This window comes from Doryrhamphus excisus, linkage group LG6, assembly GCF_037039965.1.
Source record: "Doryrhamphus excisus strain RoL-2023G ecotype Guam linkage group LG6, RoL_Dexc_Guam_v1.1, whole genome shotgun sequence".
Taxonomy (NCBI): domain Eukaryota; kingdom Metazoa; phylum Chordata; class Actinopteri; order Syngnathiformes; family Syngnathidae; genus Doryrhamphus; species Doryrhamphus excisus.
In genome coordinates, this window is record NC_136362.1 from 13,750,931 (window position 1) to 13,772,180 (window position 21,250).

The 21,250-nt window shown below is 41.3% G+C and overlaps 1 protein-coding gene across 1 annotated transcript; it reads left to right on the forward strand.

The window, feature by feature from the left end:
- Positions 1-389: 389 nt before the first annotated feature.
- npc1 (Niemann-Pick disease, type C1) lies at positions 390-19,586 on the forward strand. The gene is made up of 25 exons (XM_058066997.2): positions 390-541; positions 5,717-5,845; positions 5,938-6,044; positions 6,206-6,351; positions 7,046-7,213; positions 7,280-7,529; positions 8,316-8,398; positions 8,490-8,860; positions 9,432-9,658; positions 9,799-9,899; positions 10,551-10,653; positions 10,729-10,918; positions 12,092-12,274; positions 12,348-12,462; positions 12,562-12,689; positions 14,042-14,176; positions 14,246-14,335; positions 14,421-14,611; positions 14,682-14,797; positions 15,330-15,459; positions 15,533-15,718; positions 16,987-17,218; positions 17,296-17,409; positions 18,480-18,642; positions 18,708-19,586. Exons 1-25 carry the CDS (start codon positions 461-463, stop codon positions 18,788-18,790), a joined length of 3,822 nt encoding a protein of 1,273 aa, XP_057922980.2. The 5' UTR covers positions 390-460; the 3' UTR covers positions 18,791-19,586.
- The last annotated feature ends 1,664 nt before the right edge of the window (positions 19,587-21,250 follow it).

The following is a 21,250-nucleotide window of genomic DNA, read 5'->3' on the forward strand; positions in this document are numbered from 1 at the left end:
TGGCCTCAATGTTGCACACATGAAGCCATATTAGTATATTGTTTCATCAAAAGCAAAACAGGGCATTATATATTTCTGAAGACATCATTTTTAATGGAGAGGGAATGAAGCCACTTGTTCCAACTGCATAATTGACATCAGTGCCATTATTTTAATTCCTTTCTGGAACTCATTTGAATGGTGCAACTGTACTAACCTGTAAAGCATGTGTTCCACAAATAAACAATAGCATACCATACCAAGGTCAGAATGGCTCTACATTTCGGCTTTCCATTACATTGTACATCAATACAAAAGTCATTTTAACGTGTAAGTGCACCGTGCCGCCACCTGATGGCAGCACCGGCGCTACTCTGTGTCTCCGCCCTGAGCAAATAGCAGGACGAAGAAGAAGCCCACACCAAAATATGCAAAAGTTTAGCAGAACTGTCATTTCCTTTGGCTCCTTTCACTGAGAGTTATGGGCTACTTACCGGACAGAGGCGGCTCGCTGTGTTTAATTCTACTAGTTATATTACTGTCGGAGGGACATTTTCGATGGGTAAGTCATATTTGATGACGCTTCCAGTGACTGAAAACATGACTCAGCTCGGTAGAAAGACAAACATCAGATAGTCACTCAAGTCCGGTGTGCAATGTAGACGCTTTAAACTAGTTAAAGTTAGCTCATTCTAATCATCATCTCCATCTAAATCGTTTTGTGGTCCAAGTGTTCATATTAGCGTTGATATTTGCCACGTAACATCTCGTCGAAATGCTTTGTAATTAGTCTACCTTTTTGAACAGCAACGTCAAGTTAGCTTCCTTCTATCTTCTTTTCTGCATTCATCCTAGTATGTTTTAACCTGACAACAAACCTCTGCAGTGTTTCGGGTACTTTCGTGATCAGCTTTGCCTCTGATTTAACTCTGAGATGCTAGCTACTGAAATACCAAAGAGACTTGGTTACTCCATCGCAGCATATCAGCAACTACATTCAAATATGTTCAGGTGATGTCTTCACAGTTCTCGGAATCTGGATACTTTAAAGGTTGTAATACTCGTAGGGCTGCAGGTATCGAATATTTTAGTAATCGAGTATTCCACCGATCACTATTGGGATTGCTTGGTTATAGAACTATTATTGATACACAAGAGAAAACAACATTTCAGTTAATATTGAAAGAACAATTGGTTTATTTTTTTTAGATAATCAACCGTTTTATAAATTGACATTGTGCAAAGGAACAAAATGTCTTTTCTTGGATCTTCTGAACTACATGATAGTGCTTTTGTAGATGAATTTAGCCATCCCAGATTGGAACTATTTACTGGACAAGGAGAGACATAATCATTACTTTGCTAAGACATTACTAAGACTAAATGGCATATTACATTGTGTTGATGGCTGTGCATTTATAAATTCATATAATATAAAAAATATCATATAGTCCTAACGAGCAGTGTTTTTTGGAGGTCAACATCTGTGGATTTTTTTTTATTATGCCTCAATGTGGCAAAGGCAGACATTGAGCCTGCAATAATTGGTATTGTGTGATGGGTGCCACACATGGGAGGCGACTTTGCCCCTACTTCATTCATTGTCAGTGGAACCTGCGATACAGGGCTAGCAAGAAAAACTAGCAAGATCCAGTACTAGCAAGAGTACTCCATCAATACCGTCCATTTTTCCCCCCTCTGAGCTACTTTGATAACCTGAAATTCCCTCAACATCTGACAGCCAATAAAAACCATGTGAGACCTGTACACTTAGCTCTGGATGTGAACACGTCACTCGTTGCCTGCCGTGTTCATGGTTTCCTACGAGTTGGCGATGAGTTTGACCAACGCAATTGTCACTTCCTGTGTGAGCTGCCCATTCCAAAGGATACATACACCTCACGGTGTTCCACTTACTGTCTAGCCACATTTTCTGTCTCGGCGCATTCTCCTGCACCTCCAAACCTGCGGCTTCTTCTTTGTCATCTGCGTGGGTGGTGTAAGTGCATTGGTGACGTAAGCGATTCCTCCATAATCAAGTTACTCAAACTATTCAAGTAATAAATGCACCTCTAATTCAGATTGGCTTAGGAAGAAACACTTACACGACAAAGCTGTTATTTGTCTTTTTCCAAGTCTTAACTGAAATGTCTTTAACACACGTGACATGTCAGGCCAGTCGTTGGCAATGTCACTGCTTTCATCTTGTGTTTGTTGGCTTTTTTGTTTTGTGAACCTGTGATTGTGAATCTAATATTTTGGTTCGAACTTGAATTCACACTAAACTAGAAAGTGCAATTTCCCTAAAATTGTGAATGAATGTTGATAGATGCTAGTTGTGACTGGAGTACAGGTTCATACATCACAACATATATTAAATCAGTGGTACTCAAATATGTACACGTGATAATGTGACGGCATTCAGAGTAAAAAAAAAAACACTTAATTTTAGTTTTTGTAAAGTTTCACAAGTCCATCCATCTATATTCTATGCCGCTTATCCTCACTAGGGTCGCGGGTATGCTAGAGCTTATCCCAGCTGTCTTTGGGCGAGAGGCGGAGTACACCCTGGACTAGTCGCCAGCCAATCCTAGGGCACATATAGACAAACGGCCATTCACATACTGGCTGTTTGAATCCAGGACTGCATCCTACTAGGCCGGATGTTCGGAGGCTCTTCCTCCAGCTGCTAACCAACCAGCTTTGTGAATTCAGATGGTCTAGCCTTCCTCACACTTCCTGGTTGTGTCACATGTTTTCATGTTTACCCTGACGTACTGACAGAATGTCTGCCTTCAATCAAAATGATATATTAAACAGTAGTAATAGTCATAGCTCCTTTATTTAGTTACTTTTTGGCTACTTCCTTCATTTGTACAGCACTGCTCAGCAGAAACAATTAAAACAGCTTAAATAAGTTTTATGTTTTACATTCAGAAAAATGAACACAAAGAATTTGCCAATAAAACATGTATGTGATGTACACAAATAATAACTATCTTCTTCTGGTAGTAATATTAAAAGTCAAATCTCTCCACGTTGTAGAAACTTTGAAGAATGACATGACGTTCAAACACTGCGCACATCGAACTGTACTTATACAAATAAATCGATGCTTATGATTTACAAACAAATGAATACTTATTAATTAATCAATACTTGCTCTTAATTCTCTCAGCTTTGTACTGCAATGTTGACTTTTTTTTAAGGGCTGAATGGAAGTGCACACAGAATGTTGGGATATGATGGGCCACAGAGGTTGGTTTGAAGGCAGACTTCTTCTCAATGGAGAATGAGGACACATCTGGAGGAGCCTTTGTGGACTTTCGAATTCGGACAGCCTTGGCGCAGCACAATGACTAATATGCACGGGGAGAACATGCAAACTCCATACAGACATGCCCAAGCGGAGATTCAAACCCAGGTCTTCCTGTGTGGCCAAGTTTCACAAGTGACAAGGTTTTAAAGTTATATTTATCATATTCACCAACAAAAGTGGAGCAAGCAGCAAGCTATAAACGTAACAAGATGAACATCCCTTTCCTTACACTTGGTTAAAGGGCCGGTATGGCACTAATGACAACAAGTACAAATAAAGCACCACTAAACACTTAAAAATGCAGCAAAAGATACAGAGCTGCTGTAACTACGTACCTTGCACTCGGGCAGTGCCATCTTGAAACATGAGACCTCTGCACCAAATCTAGTCTATATCAATATGAACGACAAATGCTTGTTTTTGATATCGCGCTTAAAGGAAATATTGGATTTTACGGATTTTTACCACACACCACCTACTTTCTTGTGTATCAGAAAATAACCGTTTCACTTCTGCTTTTCAATAGTGATATTTAAGGAGAATACTATGAATAAAAACAGAAATCAGCCGTGATTTAGTCAAGTTAAAGTTACTGTAAGATGTGCTTATGATTAAGTTATGCACATAGAAGAATGATATACGTCACAAATGTGTAAAAAAAATGGTCTGCGTGTCCAACTATTATTTCTGCAGCAGTGACAGTCTTTCCTCCTTCCTGTCTATTCAGCATCACAGCGCTCACATGCTCTGTGTTGGAGGCTATGACTTAGGGAAGTTAATTCACTATCTCCACTGAAGTGTTTTGTGAGAAAAAAGTGGCACTACACTCTGCCCTACATTGTGTCTAAATCATCTACTAGGGATGTAAAATATCTTAGTGATAGATGATTCGATTTGAATTTAGCTACTTAGGTTACGATATGATTTAAAAAAGATATTTAAAAAAACAGAACATTTTGATGCCGCGTATAAACGATACGATAGGGTTCTACAATTAATGTTTGTTGATTTAGATATCACTCTTGAGTTATAAAATAAAGATGCCAATTATATGAAAGTAGCATTCTTACAGTATTTTTAAATGTGTAAAAGAGCACATCATATCCCTAAGTATGCTCTTAGGCACTCTCAAAAATATAGTCAACTGAACGTGGAAAAAAAAAAGTGTAAAAATTGGTAGCTAGCACGCCCGCCCACAGCCACATCTATCACGTCTTCAGCTATGACAGGCTATGGAGCACACCCAACGCTGCTTTCACCGGTAGCCCAGTGTCTCATGTTGTTTAAAAGACTGTCAACTAACGGCTTCTTTTGTGATAACTGGTGCATGTCTCCACAATCGAAAGACTTGTGGCTATTTCTTGTCGATACAGGAGGCTGCTTTTGGTGCAGCCAAATCTTGCGTTGGTCAACCCCGATATTCAGTTGCATTGGTTTATCCATCGTACCTAATATCTACTCCAAAGAACAAATCAATTTTTTTGTTTCCCCTGACCGATGACTAGGCTTCTCAGGCAGTACGGAAATTGATCCTCGTGTAGCATTGATTAACCAGTGTGATTTGCGCTAAGATGAGTCATCCACACAAAGCATGACAATGACAGAATGATGACTTTATCTCACTTTGATTCAATCACATCCTGTGGATAACACAAAGATCAGTTTTGGAACAGCATTCCAAAGCCTCTTCATTTCTCGACATATCCTTATGTTGAGAAGGATATACTCAAAGAACGACATGTGCAGCATGAGCGTGGGAGTTGAGCTATTATTCGTCTAACTCCAAATACGAATCGGATCAAAAGTACTGGCCTTTTTCCTCGGCTGATGTGAGGACAATCACAACACCTTGTACTTTACATTTTGTCATTTTCATTAAGATGATTCTAAAGTTGGAGGGAGTATGAATGGGATAGGAAAGGGGAAGGGGAAAGGGGAAAGAGGAAAGGGGAGGAGCTTGAGGAGGAAACTGTATTTCCATTATAGTCACCGTGTTAAGACGTGTTAGATGTCACAAGGAAACACAATAACACCAAACTTTAGCAATACTAGCATAGATAGCTACAGTATGTGAGCTATAGTGCTAACATTCCACTCGCATGTAGCAGCAACATCATGGTAGGTCAGCCTGTTCATTGAAGACAGACAAAATGATCAAACACCTGAAGCTGACTGACTTATAAGATGTTTTTAAGAATTTCAAGATGGGTAGCAAAGCCCACCTTGTTTTTTTATGATGTGCCTGAAGTTGTGGGCGCATACATACAAAAAAGGCAACCAAAACGATAATAGTCACTTTTTGAGATTTGTAGTTAGTTTGTAGCTTGGTTACATTAGCTATGGTTAGCTATATGGGAGAGATGCAATTTTAGAAGCGTTGTGTGGAAATTAATTATTTGTGTTTTTTTGTGTTACCAGGTAGAGGCCCAACACTGTGTGTGGTATGACGAGTGCGGTGAATCAGAAAAGGTTCCCGGAAAGAAATACAATTGTAACTACACCGGCCCCCCCAAGGCTTTATCCCCCGATGGCTATGACCTCCTCACCGTAAGTATCCTGACTATTCCTGAAGTATCCCTTTGACTGATTGCTCCTAATCCCAAAAAGCTGATTGGCTCTTTGGTTGTGTATAATTAAAGGAGCTTTGTCCCGGGTATGACTATGGAAGTCGCAACCTGTGCTGCAATGTGGTGCAGTTGCGCACTCTCAAAGGAAGTCTGCAGCTGCCCCAGCAGTTCCTGTCCCGGTACTCTCTTGGTTATTAACATTATCTAACAGGGCATCACATGCCGCTCGTTCTTCTGCTTACATGTTGCATATGCTTTTGCTTTTCTTTTAACCTTTCCAAATAATCCACCCCATCCGTTTCTTTAATTCTCCCACTCACGCCAATCATTCTGCATACAGGTGTCCCGCCTGCTTCTTCAATTTGATGAACCTCTTCTGCGAGCTGACATGCAGCCCACACCAGAGTCAGTTTATGAACGCCACCAAGTTCAATGGGTCCAGTGTGGTGGAAGTGCAGTACTACATCGGACAAACATTCTCCAGCGGTGAGTTTGCACACCACTTGCCACATCGATTGTCACAGCTTATCTCAGACCATATGATATGTCCAGTCCACCATGGTGCACCCGGGAAGAAAAACGGCTCTCAGAGAATCACACAAACATAGCATCATAATCATAATTTTCATTAAAGATTTATTATCACATCCACATCTGCAATCTTTGTAAGACTGTGTGGAGAAGTTAGGCACATATTAAGGAAATCATAGATTTAAAAAAATAATAATTGTAACACTGTAATCATGTGTTGTTTTACAAGAGACTATCTCTGGTTTGCCAATTTCCCTAGAGTTGCTCATCTCAATTTTTTAGGTTTGATATATTGTGGTTTTGCTTTTAAAAGTAATTATATTATTTCCTTTTTTCATTTCCCAAGTTTTACTCTAAATATACTCTTTCTGAGCAGCAGCAAACCATTTGATTAGCCACATTTGGAACTCCTGTACACTTGGATTAGCTATTTTTTTGCAGCAGGGATGGTTTATGGGTCAAATAAAAAGTTACTAATATGGATGTTGATATGCAGAAAATTAGAGATTTTGAGTTTTTTTGTATGTATTTTTTTAAATGTCTTTTTATTAGTTTTTCATTAGAAATACTAGACTCTTGATGACATGTAAAATTGGTATATGAATGTTTGGTGTGCCGTCAATTTAATCTTACCTTTTCACTTTGGCAGCCATGTACAACGCTTGCAGCGACGTCCAAGCACCGTCCAGCAACGTGAAGGCCTTATCATTGCTTTGTGGCAAAGATGCAAAGGACTGTAATGCCACAAATTGGATCCAGTACATGTTTGACATAAACAACGGGCAGGCTCCCTTTCCTATCCTACCAATATTCTCCGGTAAATCATTGGCTCTTTCTGCCATGATCATCAACTATCCATGAAAATGTGCTTTTGTTACTTCAGATGTCCCTGTGGCTGGCTACACGCCCATGAACAACCAGACATACAGCTGCTCCGAGGAGCTCGAGGACGGTTCGGGGCCTTGCTCCTGTCAGGATTGCACAAAAACCTGTGGACCCAAACCCATCCCTCCGCCTGTTCCTCCTCCCTGGACCATCAACGGTATGGACGCCATGACTGTCATCATGTGGATCTCTTACACGGCCTTCCTGTTCGTGTTTATCGGCACTGTGGTTGCTGCATGGTGTTACAGGTAAAACAAGGACACTTGTGATTTATTTTTACTAATGCATCCTTTTTTACTAATATGGACTTTTAAGATTTATTCAGGAAAGCATCTTTTTTTTATTAATATTAACTTTGCAGGTGTTCACCACCTTTACCACCTAGAGTGCCATTTTGCACTGAATGTCATCAATTTGCCTATTTACGTTGTTGCCATTCTATTGTTCCTATCCTGCACTGTCTATGCAGTCAGAATAGATGTTCTGATATTTTTATGTATTCAACTTTGAATGGCTTCCCCCTCCTTACGAGCTCTCGTGCAGCCCAGTGTTGCCAACGTGCAGACTTCCTCTCTAAATTTGGCGACTAGCGACAAATGTCAAGACTTTTCCTGGCTCTGTTAGAGACTTTCCTTATTCTTCTGCGGTTGCTGCAGAGAGGTCCGCCCCATCTTAGAGCAGTCACAAGCGGTCAGCTTCCGCACCACATTACCTGTTCTCTTGCAGAGTCACCACCTCGGCGATTAGCATGTCACGTCCTATAAGTTCATAGCTGCAGCGAGCTTCTCTTTGTAAAACATATGCTTGTGCTTGCTTCAGACTGCACACACTCGCCTATTTCTCCTTCCTTTGCTCATCCAATCAGCAGTCACATTCCTGTTGAAAATGCACATTTCCTCCACTTGTGTGTTAAAACAATCACTGTACTCCGCAAAGGGAGCTGCAACAAGGAGGCTGAAGAGCCGCGGTTTGCTGACCCTTGACCTATGGAAAGGGTCCATTTTACCTAATATGGATTTTTGTGATTTATTTAGAAAAACGACCGTCTTGTCGGAGTATGGGCCCATACTGGACAGCAATAACCCCTTGTCTCTTAACAGTGATAATCCTGACGCAGGTACATCAGACATGTTTGCTATGTATTTGTAATGGAGTAAATAACCTACTACATACATAACACCAACTAACCGGTCATTTTCTATCTGTAGTCAACGCATCATGTTGTGAGACACTGGGTGAGCGCTTTGAAAACACGCTCAGAGTGGCCTTCAGCTCTTGGGGCTCGTTCTGCGTCCGGAACCCAGGTCTGGTCATCCTGGGCAGCATGGTTCTGGTGGCGGCCTCCTCCGGGGGTCTGGTCTACATGCGCATCACTACCGACCCTGTAGAGCTGTGGTCTTCCCCTGGCAGCCAAGCACGACAGGAGAAGGACTACTTCGACAGCCACTTTGGACCATTCTTCAGAACCACGCAGCTTATCATCACCACTCCGCTCAACAGCACATTTATCTACTCGCCATACTTCGGAGGCTCGGCTGTCCCCTTTGGGGCTATCTTGGACAAGGACATCCTGCATCAGGTGAGTTAGAGAGATGAGTGTGTATTGAAGCAAAAGATGCACTGGTGGTCAGTTTTTTGTGAAGGATTTCTCGCCAGTAGTCATCCAAATCAATTGCTTTTATCTCGAACGCGGCATCATATGCATAATAGGTTCCCGTTAAACTGTGATTGATGTTCCTCATTCAATTGTTGGCAGAGTTAATGGGGACCTGTTATGCCAAAGTTTCAGATAATGAGGTTTGCGCATTTGGAAGCGAGCCCTGAAAGAAGTTTGGGATGGCACTGAACGCTCTGTTTCACAGAGTCACCGGTTCAATCCATCCAGACTTCCTTATATGGGTGTGCCCAAGTACTAGCGGTTGCTGCCCCTCCACCCCCTCTTGTAAACGATAGTAGTAGTTCTGAAGTATAGGAGATGTGTATAGAATATGACCACACCAAGCATCACAAGAAACTTAAATTTTTTTATACCTTATTGTGAAGTGTTATGTATGATTTCAATGAACTTTTGGACCATGTGCTAGAAAGGGAAGCAACTCAGATGCTGTAGTTTTTAATTTTTTCTCTGAAATGTCTCTCAAACCATTCAGGTACTGGACCTGCAGCTTGACATTGAAGCCCTGGTTGGAACGTACGAGGGCCAAAACGTCACACTGAAGGACATATGCTTGGCCCCACTGGCCCCTTACAACAACAACTGCACCATCCTGAGCATCCTTAACTACTTCCAGAACAGCCACGCTGTGCTGGACCACCACCTGGGGGATGAATTCTTTGTCTATGCTGACTTTCACAGCCACTTCCTCTACTGTGTCAGGTTCACTTCTCCACCCTTTTGGATTTCAAATCTCCATAAATGTGTTTTTAAAATTAGCATTATACTGAAAAGTGAAAGCAGTCATAGTTTGTTGGATGGTGAAAAGTTGGACTGGAATTACTGTATAATATGTCTTACAGTGCACCAGCATCCCTCAATGACACCACTCTACTGCACGATCCTTGCCTCGGGACTTTTGGCGGTCCAGTCTTTCCTTGGCTAGCCCTTGGAGGCTACGACTGTAAGCATCACACATTTGATGACATGCAAGAGCAGCAGTTCCAGTGACAAAGTTTGTAAAGTTGTATAATCACGCCACTGAAGGTTTTTTATTGCACTAGAAGTTAAAAGTGCTCTGTTGGTCAAAGACCTACAGTACATGTACTGTAGCGTTATGTAACCACAGTAGCACTTGACCAGCTGCTGCTGCAATTTATATGCACTTGCATGTTTGTGGCTACAACATTAATTTACCAAAGAACTGTGTCATAACAGTGTTATTTGACACTGTCAGTAAGTACCAAAATGTTTAAATATATAAAAGACAATGATGGCAACAGCAACATCATCTGCTAGTGCTTGGTTTACAATTATAATACAATACAAGACAGACAATTAGTAGAAAAGAAAAAAGCAACAACAGAAGCCAGCAACAACAACCTGAGAGTGCCAGATTTAGCTTAATTTAAGAGGGAATAAACAGGAAAAAAGCGAAACAAGTCGATTTTAAGTTGAACGACCAAAAAAAACAGCATAACCAACATTGTAGTAACAGTAACTTTCCCGTCTCTTTTAAGATCCACCCAACATCTGCTCTTCTCTCATCTTTTTATAAAAATAGCAGATTATTTTAGATAATGACACTTATTGTTTTTTGTTTTCTCCCCACCAGCCACCAACTACAACAATGCAACCGCCCTTGTCATCACCTTCCCCATCAATAACTACCTAAATGACACTGCCAGGCGAGGCAAAGCCCTAGCATGGGAAAAAGAGTGAGACCTCATCTTTTTGCTCCCCCCCCAAGCTATGATTCCATTGAACTCATTCACTATGATTTTGCATTTCAGATTCATCCGCTTCATGAAGGACTTCAAAAACCCCAACCTGACCATCGCCTTCACAACCGAAAGGAGCGTCGAGGACGAAATAAACCGGGAGAGCAACAGCGACATCAGCACTGTGGTGCTGAGCTACGGCATCATGTTCATTTACATCTCTTTGGCGCTGGGTCACATCCACAGCTGCAAGAGATTACTGGTAAGCGTGCCTTTTCAAAGTTCACATCATGCATTCAATAAAACTGGCTCAACCTGCCACGCGACTTGTTGCATCTGAAGCCTGAAAGGGTCAGTTCACTTTTGTTTGGATAGCACCACTAAGCAGCTAAAGGAAGGCAATTTTCATATGAAGAAATCTTGTTGTACATTAAACTTTTTTTTATTTTACAGCAAAATGTTGTGATTATCATTTTTTAAATTACAAATTATGATTATTAGTATTATCATAATAAACTCAAAATGACCAAATATGTCTCCTTCACATAAACAGATTCCAAACAAAAAACAAAAATTTTAACAGGAACTTAACACAACTTATCTTTTCTCTGTTTTCATTGTGGGGAAACATTCCATGGGACTTTATGGATATTACTAGCAATGTACAGTATGTGAATTCACAAGAATTAGCTTAAAAATCAGATGGCAACATATGACTGTTTTAGTCAAGGTTTTGTCATCGAATAAAATTTCATTTGTCATCCAATAAAATTTCATTCATGATGTTATGTTATCTTCTTTGTTGCTTTGTCTTACAAAATACAACTACAATAATTAATTGTTTGTGATGCAGTTTTATATAGATTGCCTGACACTTGTGTGACACAGTGGTCTTAAAAAGTTTTAAATAAGATTTTTAAAGGTTTTAAAAGTGTATTAAAGTTGCGTTCATTTAAAACAAATACATAAACTTTTTGCTTTTAAATTGGCACTATAACACTATAATCTATATCTATATAACACTATAATGTAATCAAATTTCAGGTTTCAGGAAATGTTCGGCACCTTTGCAAAGTGATAAAAAGAGCCATAAATGTTATACATGAGAGAATAATGTGCCCAACAACAGTATAGCATTAATAGCAGTAGTACAGTGCAGCAATCAACATTATTGGAAGTATTTAATATTGCTGGGGATTTTGGTATATGTTGCTATGTTGCTCCTTTCACAATCAACTCTAATGCATTAATCAGGTTGTCCAATGATACAAAATGTAATACCATTTTGAGAAATCACTTGTTTTAGGAGTTTGATTGACAGTGATTGGTTCAAGGTGTACCATACCTGTTGCCCAATGTCTGCTGGGATAGGCTCCATTGGTAGAAAATGCATGGAGGGATGGACCATAATAGCAAGGTTTCTGCACACACACAGGTGGACTCCAAGATTTCGCTGGGCATTGCAGGCATCCTCATTGTGCTGAGCTCAGTGGCTGCCTCATTGGGCATCTTCAGTTATGTCGGCATCCCCCTCACCCTCATCGTCATCGAGGTCATTCCGTTTCTAGTGCTGGCTGTGGGCGTGGACAACATATTCATCATAGTGCAGGCCTACCAGGTATGTGCACACACACCTCGGTCCATTACCGGTTACAATCTTGGCTTCCATTTCGTCTTTGGCTTTGCATCAGAGAGACGAGCGGATGCCCCAGGAAGAACTTCATCAGCAGATTGGTCGTATTCTCGGTGATGTCGCACCCAGCATGTTCCTTTCGTCCTTCTCTGAGACGGTGGCCTTCTTCCTGGGTATGACAACAAATATGACAATGAATCAGATTACAGAAATCATTTATGAAATGCTTATGTGGGCCACATACTGATTATGATAATGATGTTGTCCTGCAGGAGCTCTGTCCAATATGCCCGCAGTCAGGACCTTCTCCCTGTTTGCTGGCCTAGCTGTTTTTATAGATTTCCTGTTGCAGATCAGTTGCTTTGTCAGCCTTCTGGGATTGGACCTGAGGAGGCAAGAGGTAAGGCCGAACGTTTGGCAATAAATCCAAAATGACTTAATAGACTAGGCATGTTGCAAGATTAAAGTGATATCTCTTGTTTGGAGACAAGCTGTCTTTTGTAGTGCTTCTGATCAAAGGTTAGAATTTGGCAGATCACAATTGCTGCATAAGACCAATAAGACGTAAACATAAAACTATAAGCTTTCATGTATTTTTTTCCCGTTAACATTAGGGATGCTCCGATCGGGGTTTTATGCTACCAATACTGATCACAGGTGAAATTGGCCAATACCGATCACATAGATTAAGTGTAAATGTTTGAATATACAATTTACTATATCGCCTCACAAACTTTTTTTTTTTTTTTTTACAAAATGAAAATGGCAGTTACTTTTTTTTTTAAACGTTTTTTTCATAGTCTATTTCAAGCCAAACAAAGCCAATATGCTTACTTTTCTAGAACATGAACAAAATGCTGGTATACACAACCCACATTTTGTATGTCACAATGAATTTCTCTCTAGTGCTCACATTATTAACTGAAAATCAAAATGAAAATCAGGCTTGCAGGTGCCTCATGTGGTCGTGGTAGGCTCCCCGGTGCCCGCGGGCTACATGATATGGATGGGGAACCATGACATTTTGACACAAGCATATTTCACTTACTTTTTCAAAATCACTGGTGAAACTTACAAGATCATGCACCTTTTTGTAAGGAGAATTTGGATGTGATATCAGCTGCATTGCACCCCAGCAGGACACAGAGGTGGTTTGACTTTTCGGGCTATCCCGCTTATAGATGCGACTGACGGACAGCTCTGATTGCCAGCATGTGGTGGACCATGTGCGTGGGAAGTTGAGGGTGTCTGTGCCCGGCTGCACCGTTGGGAATTTTGGGGACTTTGATATGCCCAAATTCCCTCCACATATGACACTCAATATAAACTGTGGGAGACTCGTACAGTTTGCTCTAAATGTGAGTGTATTGCTCGCTGGTGCGGCGATGGGTTTTGCCGGTTGCGGCCATTAGACGGCCTCACACTTGGGTACTACATTAGCCGCCGCCTGACTGATGATCGAGCCTCCTCAATTCACCACACCCTGCCAAGTACTTGCCTCCCAAATGCCACGCAACGTGCCACCCCGGTGAGACATTTTTGTGGCATGTTTTGCAGGGTGCAAAACTTATATCACACGGCAGGCATGCTTGTTTTGGCTTTGTGAAGGCAAAATGGGAGGGAGACACACTTTATTAAAAGTAATGTCAAAATATTGTTTCATTTCATGAACGCAATATTGTCCTGTTTGTATTGTCTCGCTGAGTGTATCGTGGCATCCCTACTTATAACAGAATGTCTTTTCCTGCTAAGGCGAATCGTCTGGATATCATCTGCTGTGTGAAGCTGCCAGAAGGTCAGGAACAGAAGGCGGACAGTATACTCTTTCGGTTTTTCAAGAAGTGCTACGCCCCGTTCATCCTTAAGGAGTGGGTGCGGCCCATCATTGTAAGTGTCTCACATCTGGATGACGGCTATGTTGTCATGACTTGACAGTCACAAATGATGTCTGTTCAGGTGGCTGTCTTTGTGGGAGTGCTCTCTTTCAGCATCGCTGTGGTGAATAAAGTAGAGATCGGACTGGATCAGAAACTGTCCATGCCTGATGTAAGTGGCTGCTAATGCATGATGAAAACACAGCGTAAGCGCTAATAAAAATAGAATGACACTCATCAGAGCTCTCCTTTGTCAGGACTCTTATGTATTGCAGTATTTCAAGAACATGAGCCAGTACCTCCACACAGGTGCCCCGGTCTACTTTGTAGTAGAGGACGGCTTGAACTACAGCAGCCTGGAGGGCCAGAATGCCGTGTGCGGTGGCGTTGGCTGCAACAATAACTCGCTGGTGCAGCAGGTGTACTCTGCCTCGCTCATCAGCAACTAGTATGTCTAGTATCTTTAATGGGTCATCACAAGGAAACATTTATAGAGATCCTTCAAATGTGTCTTTTAGCTCCACTATCGCCTTCACGCCATCTTCTTGGTTAGATGACTACTTCGACTGGGTGAAGCCTCAGTCCACCTGCTGTCGCTACTATAACAGCACGGGGGCCTTCTGCAATGCTTCTGGTACATTTTTATCTAATGTCAACAAGCCTCTTACAGACTGGAAACTTATACTGTCTCATAGAAGTTGAAATGTACAGAATTACCAGAATAGTGGCTGAAAGTCATTATCACAACCACATTGACTCAGAGTTACCAAGCATTTCTTTGAAAGTAGACGAACCATGTATTTGTATATATATGTACTTGAATATGGGTCGTTACATATATATTTTTTTTTGTTGAGTGTGTGAGTGGCCTTCATAAGCTAATAGGATTGGTACAAATAAAGGCCCACTTTCAAATGGACAACTTACTTCCAATGAACACCTAATGGTCTCTGCAGTTGAGTAAATGACACCAGTGGCAACTTTTGAGGAAATACTTAAATAAATAAATTCACATAAATTCACATTAAAAGTTAGCCACTCTAGAACAGTCCAGCCTGTTCTAGAAGCCATCATAATTATGCCACTATATCAGTGTTTTAGAAACAAAAAATAATTTCCCTATATGTTACATTACAGTTCATATCCACTGTCTTGTTGTTTTCTAGTGGTGGACGCATCCTGTGTGCACTGTCGACCCATGACCCAAAGTGGGAAGCAGAGGCCAGTGGGCGATGACTTCATGCACTTTCTTCCCATGTTCTTGTCGGACAATCCCAACATCAAATGTGGAAAAGGGTAATTCTATCAGCTAAGCTGTGTGTGTGTGTTTTTTGTGTGAGTGGTTTCTTACTCTGTTTCTCTTTTGCAGTGGACATGCTGTCTATGCCACAGCGGTGGACATTTACCCCAACAACAGCGAGATTAGAGCCAGCTACTTCATGACCTTTCACACCACCCTGAAGGAGTCCTCGGACTACATTGAAGCTTTGAAAATGGCCCGAATCTTGGCAAACAACATTAGTCAGTCCATGGACCACAAGGTTTTTGCTTATAGGTGTGTTGTACGCTTTAGTTGTATTATCGTTACCTTTGCCAAAGTAGTTTTGATCACTTTCATAGGAACCCTTTTGAATATTGGTAGATATCTGGAGAAACAAGAATGAGGTCTGTCTCTCAACTAGTAGAGCACGAGTGTTGTGCTAGTCCAGGGGTCGGCAACCTTTACTATGAAAAGAGCCATTTTACCCCCTTGCCCACTAAAGAAAAATAGCCTGGAGCCGCAAAACATAGTATGTTTAAAACAACATTGGAGGGAATTTGGGGGTATCAAAGTAGTTCAGATAAGAAGACAAGTTGTAGTACTCTTGCTAGTATTGACGATAAACTTACATAAATGTACGTGTAAACTTACTTGATTTGTTTACATCGCAAACAAGTTCCCATGCAGCAGTTTTTTTAAATTATCTCAAATGTATTTTTTAGAATTGTCAAATAGCTCTGGGAAAGTATTACTTATTTTCCTTCATGTTTACCTGTGTGAGAGAGAACTGAATAGCATCCTGTCTGCTCATCCAATCACCAGTCAGAACTCAGTCAGGATGCATTCATGGTCTCACACAAAGTTGGATTACAAAGACATGCATTTTCCCCACTCGGGTGTTTAAAAATTTTCAAGCATTGCAAAGGGAGCGGCTGCACGGCAGGCGAGTGTTTAGTGCGCAGACCTCACAGCTAGGAGACCTGAGTTCATTCCCACCCTCGGCCATCTCTGTTCTCCCCGTGCATGCGTGGGTTTTCTCCGGGTATTCCGGTTTCCTCCCACATTCCAAAAACATGCTAGCTTAATTGGCAACTCCAAATTGTCCATAGGTATGAATGTGAGTGTGAATGGTTGTTTGTCTATATCTGCCCTGTGATTGGCTGGTGACCAGTCCAGGGTGTACCCCGCCTCTCGCCCGAAGACAGCTGGGATAGGCTCCAGCACCCCTTGTGAGGATATGCGGTAGAAAATTAATGAATGAATGAATGCAAAGGGAGCCACAACAAAGAGGCTGAAGAGCCACATGCGGCTCTGGAGCCGCGGGTTGCTGACCCCTGTGCTAGTCTCTCTGACGTTTGCACTATGTGTAAAATATCAGCAGTTGTTTTGAACATTGTGGTCAAGGCTGTAGGTGAGGAAATATGTCAGTAGATAAGCACATGGTAAAGAAAACACTAAATGCTGATGTGACCTTCGGTCCTCTGCTCAACAACAAGTCTTCACCAATGTGGATTTAAAATATTTGCATATTAATGATTGTCAATCAAATGTCTTCTTCACAGCGTCTTCTACGTGTTTTACGAGCAGTACCTGACCATCGCCTACGACACTGCCTTCAACCTGAGCGTCTCCCTGTCAGCCATCTTTTTGGTGACCACCGTGCTCCTAGGCTTTGAGCTGTGGTCGGCCGTGCTGGTGTGCGTCACCATCGCAATGATCCTGGTCAACATGTTTGGCGTCATGTGGCTGTGGGACATCAGCCTCAACGCAGTCTCCCTGGTCAACCTGGTCATGGTGAGAGGCAGAGCGCCGCAAGGCTAACCTGAATGATCATGATCGTAGCAACAGTAGCTGACTTGTTGTGTTTGCAGGCTTGCGGTATTTCAGTGGAGTTCTGCAGTCATCTTGTTCGGGCTTTTTCCATCAGCATGAAGAAGAGCAGAGTGGAGCGGGCCGAGGAGGCACTGGCTCACATGGGCAGCTCGGTACGTCTCACTTTGACTTGACACAACCACAATATGCTGTCCATATAATCTGGCCTTCTTAAAGAACTTCACTTAAAGAAACTTAACATTTGTGACTGTCATAAAGGTGTAAAAATAAGTTAACCACTAGGGTTGTCACAAAATTTCATGTCAAAATATCTCACCAGATTAAGAATATGTCACGTTCTTGTGATAAGATCTGGTAAGATAATAGACACTTCATACTTAACAAACAGAGCACCGACTAGCCATTTGATAGTTTTGAACCTGCTAGGTGTTTGGAAGAATGGTGCATTCAGGTGCATGATGTAACTCATCGGGTACAAGTTGCTGCTGAATTCAGGGACACTCAGAAATCACAGGAAGCACACCCACACATGCACATGCAGCCCAAATCACGTGATATCTACAAAAGCAACCACTTGTTGCACATAACAGTAAGACAATGTTTCAAAATGTTGCATTCATAAGACACATCAATGTTAAACAATTCGACAAATATGCAGAATTCATTCAAAGGGAAAGATGCCAAAATCCGTGGGGAATGAAAGATATGTAGGATGATGACATATCCATTTATCAGTGCTCCTGTCAAACTCCGTGTGTCAGCACGCAGAATACACAATTTTTATGCGGAATTACTATATAATGAATTATGTTCAATATTCAATGCACCTGTATTTTTTGTGACACAGTTACAAGTTTGTTTGTCCAGTAATATTTATTTTATAGTACTTAAAGTTAATGTTAAAATCTCGTCTCATACTCCTGGGTCCAATCTTGTGCATCGTTTCATCTCGTGAGTTGGGTGTCTTGTGAGACCTCTATTAACCCCTGTTAATGTTTAAGAGTAAAATCTGACTGCATATGTGTCGCCATTATCCTGCACATGCGTTTTTATTTTAAATTGTCACACAAGTGAATAAAGACGACTACAAAATAACAAAACTCTCAAGTGTGTGCTTCCGTGTTTGTTTCATAGTGCATAAAGGCACGCATGGATGGACTTAAGAACTTGTATCATGTCACTGCTCGCTAAGTAATTTTGTTGACTGTGTCATTTACCGCAGGTTTTCAGCGGGATCACGTTAACCAAATTTGGAGGCATCCTCATCCTGGCGCTGTCCAAGTCGCAGATCTTCCAGGTGTTCTACTTCAGGATGTACTTGGCCATCGTGCTTCTGGGGGCCACGCACGGCCTCATCTTCCTCCCCGTGCTCCTTAGTTACATTGGTCAGTAGCGCTTTAAAACGCTCGTATCATTCCTGAGCTTTTACTAAATATGCACCCTCTCGCAGGTCCCTCAGCAAACAAGGCAAAGGTGTTTGCTGCCAACAGACGCTTCGTGGGTACCGAAAGGGAACGGCTCCTCAACTACTAACTGGCTGAGCAGGACCATTTTTGTCTGAGAAGATGATGACACGTGTGAGTGTTATTTTTTGCCATTACTGACACACTCGTCATCAGCACCACCCGCCACTATCGTGCACGGATTGGACTCAGGAATATTTCACAGGCGGGAGTCATGACATTGCACCTCATCACACTACAAGGACTAGCTTGGCTTGGCTATGGTGTGACATCATTGAAAAGTAGACGGTTTACTTTCAGGGGATGATGATTTGGGAAACTTTAAAGGGTAACTGGTCAGTTTTTAAATGTGTATATATATAATAGGTTATGAGAGGTACTTTTTCTGCTAAGTCAGAGCGAAAGCTATCATGATTGATTGTGTGCAAATACAGATTTTGACTGGATGTGTCCTAACCACTCCTGATGTCAGCAAGGCGAGGTTTTTGCAGTTACTGAACCATTTATTTGTAACACACAAAACAAGCAAGTGTGTGTATAGCTCAGACGGAACTAGTTTAATTGACACATCCTTGACAATAATAATTGCTAAGTTATTATTTTACATGATTTACTGTGGTGACAAAAACTCTTGTTGGCCAGCATTAGACATTGACATTGAAACTCCTTCACTGGAAACAGGTCATGGTGCACAATGGAGGCATGTTCTTAAAGGAATAGTACTACTAAGTATAATTTTTAAGTGATATTGTTATAATAGTTTGTTTTGACTGGAAAATTACATTTGAAGCTTCTTGACACAAACATTCCTTTTTGAGTAGTGATTTTAAACAAATTTTAACACATTAAACATTTTTCAAAAACAAGATATTTGTTGTCTGGTCATGTCCATGTTCAGCCTTTTATAGACCAGCACTGGCACCACTAGAGGGCGCCTGAAGCTGATTATAATACGTTGAAACAGGAGTGACCATTTTTTATATCCTGCAAAGCACCCTATGCAAGCACATCAGTGCACCATCTGCTATGATAAGCAATACTTCTATTTTTAAAAAAATTTAATTGCATCTGCATGTGCAAATTTTACTCGTAATCTAGACCAAACTTCATTTTTGTCCCTCACAATTTGAGTATTTTTGGGATTACTAGCTTGCAGGCCATCACTTATTCATGGGCCGCGCTGTGAGACTAAAGGCTGCACTTTGAATCTGGCCGGGCCATTAAAATATTCATTTCCTTTGCATGCAGGTGGTGTGTGAGATTATGCAATATAGATTCTCACGTTCCATCTGAGGGTGACTCAGCAGCTCAGGAAGTTAATTTCATTCATACATCACCTTGGACATGATTTGAAATGGATAATGGCTAGTATTTATCAAATGCGTTCACAATGAGACTATAGCGTGAATGAGGTGATATGACATGAATTATACGTAATGCAAGTTATGAATTATACAATATTGTGTAATAATATAATTATACAGTGTGGCCCGATGGAAAAAGAAAGAATAACTTTTAATTTTTAAATTTGTTTTAATGGGAAGTGCACCAGTTGATGCTCCTCACCGATTGGCTGAATGATGACCCTCCCCCACTCCTTGCACCTCTCTAGGTTTCAGTACTTTGAGTGTTTTTAGCAGTAAAAATACAATTATTTGTTGTTAATAATTGGAAATTTAAAATATTGAGAACATTATTAATATAAAAAATGTGCTCTACTGTATTTCATTTAGTAATGAAAATTATTTACAAATGAAAAAACTTTCCCCAAGCTTTGTCCACAGCTCAACAACGGTCTTGGATGGGCATTGAGGGCTCCCCAGCAGCACCTAACAGGTTTATCAATAAGTAAGTGTAAGAGGCGTTTAATGTCCTGCTTTGCGTCACTGGTTTTCTGTTACAGTGGCTTCAGTTGTCTCCAAAGGGACTGTTGGGTCTGGAACAAAAGGGATTAGGTAGCCGTGTTAAACATGAAGAAGATCCGATGGACCTGATGGTGTTCTCTTTGGAGAGATGGACGTCATGTGGCTCCTGTTGCTTGTCTTTAAAATGCCAAAAAAAGAATCATGTGTTGTTGTAACGTGCAGAGGAAAGTGTGTTAACGTGCCATCGGGCCCCACATTCCCAGTGTTTGTTTACAAAGTTGAGCCAAACGTGGAAATGTCCTGAGTCACAGCACGGTGATGGGAAAAAGGACGAGGTGGAAAAATGCCACCTCAGCCGAACGTTGTTATTTTTTAGGGAAGGGGGATAGACGGCATTCTTGTCACACCCCCCAAAAAGGATGGTACACATATTTTCACAATGAGGGTCACTTATGTGCTTAGGAAGGCCTGTCAATGGAGGCCTTTATGAGCTGCTGAAGGGGAATTAGGCCGTCAATGGGGGCCGCTAAGCTGCGTATGTTGTGTATCCTCACGGTTTGTTTTGATGGCAGCACGAGACCGCCGTTTGTTTATGTTAGCATGAAAGCTATCTAGTCACAAGTACATACACATATTTTCTCATGTTTCAGTATGTGCCTCAGTTA

Excerpts from the sequence above, each read along its gene's own strand:
- npc1 (XM_058066997.2), top strand. The coding sequence starts at position 461 with ATGGGCTACTTACCGGACAGAGGCGGCTCGCTGTGTTTAATTCTACTA. Across the intron at positions 9,659-9,798 it reads CACTTCCTCTACTGTGTCAG|TGCACCAGCATCCCTCAATG; the intron begins GTTCACTTCTCC and ends TATGTCTTACAG. Across the intron at positions 17,410-18,479 it reads TGGCTCACATGGGCAGCTCG|GTTTTCAGCGGGATCACGTT; the intron begins GTACGTCTCACT and ends CATTTACCGCAG.